At 31.1% G+C, this 9,954-nt stretch overlaps 1 protein-coding gene across 1 annotated transcript; it reads right to left on the bottom strand.

Moving 5' to 3' along the window:
* Positions 1-856: 856 nt before the first annotated feature.
* Positions 857-2,698, bottom strand: LOC110684363 (protein BIG GRAIN 1-like A). Its single transcript, XM_021860817.1, has one exon. The coding sequence runs from the start codon at positions 2,161-2,163 to the stop codon at positions 898-900; it is 1,266 nt and encodes a 421-aa protein (XP_021716509.1). The 5' UTR covers positions 2,164-2,698; the 3' UTR covers positions 857-897.
* Positions 2,699-9,954: the final 7,256 nt, after the last annotated feature.

Here is a 9,954-nt window from a genome sequence, read left to right as displayed (position 1 = left end):
TGAGTGAATTATGTCCTTAGAAATTACAAATCATTTATGGAATCTATATAATATTTGTGGTATAGATGTTTTACGAATGTGTTACTTTATCCGTACAAAAGAATAGTCGTAGGTGTATGATTTAATGAAATCATAGCTAACAACTTAAGCTTCCTCCGAATTTTGTTATTTTTTATTTTTTATTCTTGCCATTTAAAATCTTTTATTGGAAAAAAAAAAACAAACAAACGAAAAAAAAAAAAAGATCAGTATGTAAGAAGAACAAACTAATGGATCAAAGGTAGCAAAAGGTAGTCATGTTTTGTACGAAGTATAATTTTTTTAATAGAGTTATGTTTTGACGTTTTGTATATGGTGAAAATTAAAACCAAAAATTATTTAAAAATAATAATAAAAGGTAAATTTAGTATTTTTATGTCACGCCTTTATTTACAATGGTTTACAAAGTAGAACAAAGTGACAAAGTATGTACATAGTTTGTTAACTACTAGTATAAATTACATACTGTAGTATATTTCAAACTTGAGTTGTATCTTTTATATCCTAACTTTTGAATAAATAATGGAGAATCAAAAAGAATAAGAAAAAAACGGTTAAATAACACATGCACATTAAATTGTCTAATATTTCAACCAAGTATTCATCTCACAAATCATGCACTCAAAAAAACTTAGCCCCTACATTATTTACTTCTCCATCCATCAACAAACTTGACCCACATATAAGAACTACTATACATTCTAGACTATACCATAACACCAAGAATCCAATGAAGCTCTAAATAATTGAATCAAATAAAATGGACTAATAGTAATCAAAACATTAGGTTAAATTAGCAAAAAAAGAACATATAACATATTAAAATTAATTACTATCTCATAAAAATTAATCACCAAATTACAAAATTAACCCATTAGCAATAGCTCTATTAGTATGAACATGAGTAGTTTCATACACGGGCAACTCTTCACGGTACATCCGATGATGATCACTTCCAACTTCTAGCAAGTGATCGAGCTCGAAAAGATCCGAGCTACAACAACTAACATCATCATCCTCCTCATCCTCATTCTCATCCTCGAATACACGATTTTTCGTCTTATTATTAGTACCATCATTTTGATATTTTCTACCATGATGATAATTCTTTAACAACTCCTTAGCAACTTCTTCGACTCTCCTTTGCTTTTCACTTATCTGAACTTTAAACTCGTCGTTTTTCAACGTACTACTATTACGAGTAGTAGCTTTCTCTCTCCACCTATCTTCTCTTTTACCATCATTATACACTTTATCATCGTTGGTGGCGGCGGTGGTGGTGGCGATTACGGTACTTACCGGACAAAACCTCACCGACCGCCTCTCGAACCTTCCGGCGGACGACGGAGTTTTACTCAAACACGACCGCGAGTACGACGACGCCGTAGACGGCGTCGACGTAGAGTATTTCAGAACATTTGCCGATGACGATGAGATCTTCGGCTTTTTCGACGAGTTTGAGTTAAACAACGAGTTAAGAAAGCTAGCGAGTTTACCACCAGGTGAAATCGGTTGTTTCACCTTCTTCAAATCACCATAAAGCTTCAACGCTCTTTTCTGAAGATTACCTTCTTTGTTACCTTTCTTCTTCGCCGGAATTTCATCGGAGTAGCTTTTCCGGTGAAATTCCGGCTGATTTAGGTTTGTTTTTATCGGCTTCAATGTCGGCACCGACTTCGATTTAGATGATCCGTAGAGTGATTCAGTATCAGATGACGAAAATCCTCCGATTCCGGAGCTGGAATCGGAGGAACTCGTGGAAGAAGACGAGTTAAATTTAGCAGAGGTAGAATTAATCGCCGCCATAGAATTACGGCGGCGATTAATTCTCTCGTTATCCATCCATTGCTCTAACACCGCTCGATTTACGCCTCGTAGTCTCTCGTTCTCGATTTCTCTCTCAATTACGCTCTTGTTGTTCTTTACCTTCCTGTAACCATCATTGGTTTGATGGTGGTGGTGGTGGTGATGGTAATGATTATCCCCCTCGTCTTCGTCGAAAGAACGGTAGATTTCTTCGAGAAGCGAGGAGGAGAAAGAAGGGGAGTTGTAGTGAGAGTTATGATTGTAATGCTGTCTTCTGCTGCTGCTACTACTGGTGGAAGTTGTGGATACGCCGTTCATTTTTCGGGTTTCGAGTTTCGATGGAGAGGATGTGGGAAATGGTATGATGAAGGGGAATGGAATTGGGGTGAAAACAGGGGAATTAGATGGTATTTTAGGGGTAATTTTAAAAGAAAAGATAATTGAAAAAAGGGGGAAGAATGAGTAGTGTTTGTGTTTGGTAGTACAAGAGTGATTGATGGTGTTAAGGGGGAAGATTAGAGAAGAGACAGTAATGAAAGCCTAATTCCACGCCAAAGGAGGAGGAGACAATTTTAGAGAGAGTGAGTATGAAGAATAGAGAGAGAGAATAGATGTTTGTGTTTTTTAAAAGGAAGTGTGTAATAGTGTGTGAAGTGTGTATGGAGATAGTCGGCTCTTATAAAGGATGTGTGGGATTGTATGTACGCGCCTAGAAAGCTATCTACGTGGGTCATGTAAAGGTGCGGTATGGTTTCATTCTAAAATCAATTGATTTATGTTTATAATAATTGTATTTGAAAATTTTTCAATGGTAGCCACCTGATTTTGCTTATTTTTAATGGTAGCCAATTTTTATTTTGATTACCAAATTTCTCAAACGTGACATTAATCAAGCGTGCTACCATTGATAATCAAATTAAAAATTGATTACCATTGAAAATAAGCAAAAAAAACAATCAAATAAGGGCTACCATTGAGAATTTCCTTTATATATACGTCCTTGAATGAAAGCGGCCAAGGTCATTTTAATTTTTTTATCTTTATTTTATTTTTTAGAGGTGAATAGCTAGATGTACAATACAAGTAGTAACTTAATATAAACTTGGATGTTTTTATTTATTTATTTTTTTTTTATTTTTTGGTATGGAAACTCTGTAGAGGATTAAGTGTTGTTCAATCACCTGATTAAAGACTCAAATCATTAACAACTAAATTTGAGTATACATGCACATATATGCATGGTCTATATATATCATGAGGACAGACATAGTTAATTTACTTACAAGTTCAAATGAGATTTAATCCCTAAAATCAAATGTCAATTGTTTACTAGTTTAATGCTTCTTTGTCATAATAAATTCATAATTTAGAAAAACCTCTACAAGAATATATTGTTATTGTACTTCGTATTAAATAGGAGTTATAAAGGATCAAATGAACCCCGTTGAGAACAGTACCAACAGTTGACAATAATAATAATAATAATAATAATAATAATAATAATAAAGGAGATTACTCTTGAGTCATTACTATGAAATCACATATTCGAATCATTAAAGGCTCTCTTAGAGATGAATTTTCTTACCCTTCCTTCGTCCCTAAGGTATATACGAAATAAGATTAAACTAGAATTGTATCACCTAAAATAATAAAACTTTGTTTCGGAATTGTTTTATTAACACCATCATAAAAATCTAATAAAGCGTGTATGATTAGACGAACAAAATGCTTTAGACACTACAAGAAAAATCTCTTTTCGTAGCGATTGTACATTCGCTACAATATGCAAGTATGTTTGTGAAATAATTAAGGATGTCGTATCATTTTTACAATCGCCATGGTTTTCCCATATAAAATCGATACGGAAAACATAATAATACATATCCACACTATTTTTACACATTTATATAATTTTGAGAAATCGTATCAATTACAATCGGCACTAAATCCTAATAATCGATAAAAAAAAAAGCCTTTTTAACACTAGATATATAAATATTGTTTGACAAAGAATACAAAAAATATGTCATAGCTTATTGGTGAAACATTTAATATAAGAGTTTGAGGTTGCATATTCGAATCTTGTAAAGATCATACGCATGTGTTTTTTTTTTTTTTTTTTTGAATAAAATGAGTTAAACATTTATAGCGATTGTAATCGCTACAATAATCATCACAATTGGATGTAGTTTTTCGTATCGATTACTGAGGCCAACCCCAGCGATGTTGAAAACCACCATTAAAGGCTAAGGCCACGGGGGATATTGTATCGAATGACCATTCGTTGGGAAAGCTTTGTGTTGCAATTACAATCGATACTAAAGGTTAAAATAATCACTACGAAAAGGTTAATTTCTTGTAGTGAGAAGGAATTGGAGATATCACGAGTGCTTTAATTTGTCCTCATATAAATGGAAGAGTGTTGCCAAGTTATTGGAAATATAGCTTATTAGGTTTCATGAGTGGTTCCATTTGTAATTGACTCTTGATACTGTAGTATTCAAGTAGGCACGAAAGGTAACAACAAATAAAGACAAAAAATATTCGAAATTGGGACACTCGTTTTCCATGATTATTCGATCGGGATGATGCATGCTAACCGGCTAACACTAAACTCTCAAGTACCATTTATACTCCTACATACAACATTCAAGTGTCAGAGCCACAAGTGTGCAATACATTTATCATTGCCATATGCTACGGAGTATATTTCTACATACAATATTCTAAATGTAAGATAGTTTTTTTTTTTTGGACAATAAAGATAGGTATTTTTTTAGTAATAATTGATGTAATAGAGCAAAATAAATCTCATTTTTTTTATTATTTTTTTTATTTCTAATAATAAAGTTCGTATAAGATCAGACTAACCATAAGTTATGAAATACTAACTATTCCGTATTAGGCTCTGTTCTCTTCACCTTAAAAAAATAATGTTAAGTAAAAATAATTTCAGTTCAGTAAAAATAAGTTCAGTTCAGTAAAATTAATTTCAGTTCAGTAAAAATAATTTCAGTTCAGTAAAAATAAGTTCAGTTCAGTAAAATTCAGTTTTCTTAAAGAAGAATTATAATAGAAAATCAGTAAAAATAATTTCAATTCAGTAAAAATAATTTCAGTTCAATAAAATTAAGTTCAGTTCAGTAAAAATAAGTTCAATTCAGTAAAAATAATTTCAGTTCAGCAAAATTAAGGTGAATCAAACAGGGCCTTAGTCATGCTAACCTTAGCTTGGTAGAGCACGCACTTACAGAAATTTCCATAAGAATTCTTCTATTCTAATAAATTATGTGAAATGTATAACAAAGGCACATTTTTAATTGAATGTATAGATATTAACTATCTTGTCTCTCCCTTCTTATATCAAAAATAAATAATCTGTACATCACATAGACTTTCTAATACGTAGTATAAATAGTTAAATTATAATATTATACACGACTACGAAGTACTCCGTACATTCATTTCTAAATTTCCTATTCTTTTCTCTTTTGCGTAGTTTAAAAAAAAATCTGAATAAAAATTTAAAATTTAGAAATTTAGAACATAGAAGATCGAGCATGCTTAGCTGGAGGAAGACAAGTAGGGAAGTATGGACATGAAAATATTAATTGCTTTCCTATTCTTTTCTCTTTTACGTAGTTGCGCTTCACATGTTATACTTTGAAATTTCTTACCTTTCTCCTCGATGAAAGAGGAGACATTTTTTTTTGGGTTATTGTCATTGTTGGAGGAAAATGGTAATTGGTAACCAGTGTGGATTAATGGATTATCTAATACTTCCTCTGGTTTTTTTTAGTTACACTTTTCTATTAAATTATTACGTTTGTCAATGTATGTTTTTTAAGATTAATATCTCTATTATCAACATTGTAAGATTATAAAAAGTGAATATTAATAAAATATACATTGAAACAATTCAAATAAGATTTATCTCACATGAATATTTTTTTTATATCTATAAACCACAAAAGCGAGTCAAAACGTCTTGTATGAATAATGTAAAAGTCAAATGATATTAACTTTAAAAAATAACGGAGGAAGTACTTCATATATTTATCTTAACTGTTGAATTGTTGGGGTGGACTCGAGATATAAGATGGCATCAGATGTTATTTATTTGTCTTTTATGACTCTTTCATTTAGTAATTATTAGCCATTAACTCAATAATCGAATTTAAAATATCATTTCCTAACAAAATAATTTTCCAGGAAAAAATTTCTCCAAAAAATTGTATGATCAATTGAACAAACCTTATAAAAGTTATGGGATTATGAACTAGCTAATCTTAATAATGGTCAAAATGGATTTTAGTTTAGTTAAACAAATGAAGTTTCTTTTTTTTTTTTTTTTTTTAAGAACAAGTGAAGTGGTTGAATATGTGATATTACTGGTATACTGTGATCAAATGTGCCCTACATTCTCTCTCAAATATGCCCTACATTTCTCTCAAATATGTCCTACATTTTTTTTAATTTTTTTTTCTTTTTTCATTCCCTAAAAAAAGAACAATTTGGTCCCAAAAAAAAATATCTGAAGATTATATTTTTACTTTTCTTACATCAGTTTATGTGCAGTCTACTTTCTTTTACACAAAAGACGGCAGTAAAATTAAAAATGTACAAAATCAAATTATATTTCTCATAATTTGCAACTGGAGGACGGAGTATAATTTTTTTGTTATTTTGTTCAATGCTTTTTGAATATGGAAAGAAAAAGAAGTTGATGATAAAGTACTACGTAAATATATTTATTTACCTTCAAAAGCTACATATTTTCCTTTATATATATAAATCTCCATGCATTTTACTAGTAGTGTATGTAAAGATAGTTTGTTAATTAGAGAGAAAACTTTCTTAATTGTTAGTAAATCTTTCTTTTCTTAAAAACACATATGGAAAGATAAAATACAATTTCAATTATAGCTTAGAGATATAGGTATATGGAGCCTTGCTTGTTGTAGTTATACCTCCTACTCAACTAAACTATTTGTCGACATTTGTTAAAAATATTACTTACTACATAATTGGTTATACTCAAATCCTATAATCCTATTACTTATGTATATTCGCGACAACTATGCTCTGTCTTAACAAATTAAAATAAACTACATATTTGATTTAGACAATGCATAAATATTACATTATTAGTATACTTAATTTGATTATCAAAGTATAGTAAGCTTATGGCTAATTAAGCTTTTGATTGGATCTTAGATTCGTGCTAGCCAGGTGTGGATCTAAACGGATTAAACTTTTAAAAGTTAGCGATTAAATACCCAGTTTAGAAGAGACCCACAACCTGGGCTCTGATACCATGTTAAGTTTCGAAATAATATGAAATGGGCCTGTGCAACCCGAACAAGGAGGAGGAGATTAAGAGGATTATTGATCTGGCCTTATCCAGATAGCTCTGAAGTTCTAAGGACACTCATAAGTGAGGGGGAGTGTTGAAACCCATTGTAGCCCACTTATGAGTGTGTCACATTGGAGAAAAAGGAGAGATGATTTCACTTTAATTTATAAGGTAGAGGAGTACCTCCTACTATTGTCAATTGGTTTTAGTATGGAAGCTCCAAAGCCTTGTTTGTGGACCAAACTCTCCTCCTCCTTAGCTTGTTCGGGTTGCCCAGGCCCATTTCATATTATTTCAAAACATAACATTATCTCAGCTCCTCCATATATACGAGTACAAAAATGATATGCATGTACTCCGTGTAGTTTATAAATGTTATGAACTAGGGATTTGTTCTCTTCAGCTTAATTTCAGTTCAATTCAACTCCAATGAGTTCAGTTCAGTTCCTAATTTCATTCGCTCCTAAAAAATTTATTTCACCTCTATTTAGTTCAATTATGTTCAGCTCCATTTAGTTCAGTTCAACTCAGTTTAGTTTAGTAAATCAAAACAGGCTCTATATAGGCTACTCTCGTTTCCAAAACGCATATCATTTAACAATCGCTTTATGGACAATGGTTTATCCAGCCGCAATATTAGTGTATAACACCGTGATGAATAATTTGCGTGTATCATAATCATTATAAGGTAATTTGCCCGTAATAGTTAGGTGTCGGACAGGCGCAACAAAAGGAGTAAGCAACAACACATGTATAATAAATTGGGTCTGAGATGCTAACCCGAATCCGGTTGGAGATGAAAGCGGGCAGGAAACTCGACTAACCTGCTTTCTCCCGACAACTCCAGCTTACTCAGACTACTATTATTCTCATTTTTCCAAGACTTTTTTCTTTTCTATCTTCCACATTTATTTTTTATTTCTAATTCTTCCTCTAATTTTGAATAAGTGTATTTTTTAAACCAAGAAAAAACAAGGAGGGCGTTAAGATTTTTTGTAAAGACGTTTTGCATTTAAATTATACACATTAAAAGTAATACTCTTTGTATATAGCACAAAATGTTTAGCTTGGTGTAAATATGACATTAAACAATGCTAGCTAGCTTAGCTCATTGGCCGAGAAAAACTCCTGAGTTTCTGACTTAACACGATACAATGGCATTATGCAATTATGAATCCTCGGCCGTATACCATATTTTGTAATCTAGTCTCGTGTCTAGGTTTAATTATAATAATAATTTGTTATATTGATTATGCACTCCGATCCCTAACCCAGGCCAGTGGCCTGGGTGTCAAGTTTTGGATCAGGTGTCCATTGCTTTTCCGGTGTCATGCTTTTTTAGGCGGGCCTGACTCGGTCCATGTATTTCTAGGTGTGTACAAGCAACAAAGTATTTTTACATCACATGTAAGAGTATCTACAAAAGAACCATTCATCATGATAAAGGACACAAGAAGTACTACTTGATGACTTAGCTTCTAATATACTTGGTATTCGTTTTTCAAGAAGGGAAAAAAAAAATAGTCTTAAGTATCTTCCCATCTTTCACACTAGGAGCTCCGTAGGTAGCATTGTAGTACATGCATAATTAAGTGTTGTACGAATTAGCTTAATATGAACTAATCTTAGCCTTTTGAACAAGAAAGAGATCGAGTTTAATTTAATTAAGAAAAAGGCTAATATATATAAGAACTAGTACTCCAAAATTAGGACAGTAATTAATTAGTTAAAACCCACTTTAATTAGTTGGATGATCCTTTGTGTGCGCATGTGCATGTTAAAAAGAGAGTAAGAATTTTTTTTGTGTATGTTTTGGTGGGCTACTCTTAATATGCATAATAATGATTGCACTCGTGGCTATTCCACCTTTATTAGAGAGAAAAAGAAAAAAGATAGGATCCCTTGTATGTTTAATTTAGGTACAAGAATATTTAATTATTTTTTAATTAAAAGTAAGATTTGATTTTTCATGTTGATTGATTGATTTAATTAAGCAAAGGATTAGAACAAATCAATAAAGTGGACCAATATGTATAATTGATAATTATTTTATTGTACTAATACTTTAAAAAATTATTATGTAATATAGTTTTCATGCTTCTTCTATTCTTTTCCCCTCTTTCTTCAATTCGTCCCTTCAAATTCACGTTATATATAATGATAACAACTTTCCATAAATTTATTTAAATATATATATATATATATATATATATATATATATATATATATATATATATATATATATATATATATATATAAACATATTGTTTAGTAGGTACTTAGACTAAATAATCGTCTTTAGCTTAATTGTTTGAGGAATTGTACGAAGAGACCTCTTTGCTTCCTTTTCTAGTTATTCTTGTTTCATAGCTAATTTTATTAGCATGCTAGTGTTTATAAGATATTTTAACAAACTCATTATATATGCCTCTTGAATTTCAATATCCCTATCTATATCTTTTTTAGGTTTAGTGATTACGATACTAATAATTAAACATTATTTTTGTGTATAGTTTACATCGAGAAGAATTCTATGAACTAAATATGTGTATCGGGTATATAAAATTATCAAAATTAACGAAGATTTAGGTTTTCAATTTTAATTGGGTGTTAGAAATTGGTAGATTGGCTCTTGCCTCTTAAATCCATGCACTTGTAAGTAGCTTTGATTCCCTATGAATGATGATTTATAACTGATTTTAGGACCTAGCTAGTAACATACACAAATTTGGGTCAAAGAAAGTTACTTGATG

This window comes from Chenopodium quinoa, unplaced genomic scaffold, assembly GCF_001683475.1.
Source record: "Chenopodium quinoa cultivar QQ74 unplaced genomic scaffold, ASM168347v1, whole genome shotgun sequence".
Classification (NCBI taxonomy): Eukaryota; Viridiplantae; Streptophyta; class Magnoliopsida; order Caryophyllales; family Amaranthaceae; genus Chenopodium; species Chenopodium quinoa.
Note: the sequence above shows the minus strand (reverse complement) of the source record. Positions and strands in the feature narration are given on the sequence as shown.

Coding starts and splice junctions, on each gene's coding strand:
- LOC110684363 (XM_021860817.1), bottom strand. CDS start 2,163: ATGAACGGCGTATCCACAACTTCCACCAGTAGTAGCAGCAGCAGAAGA.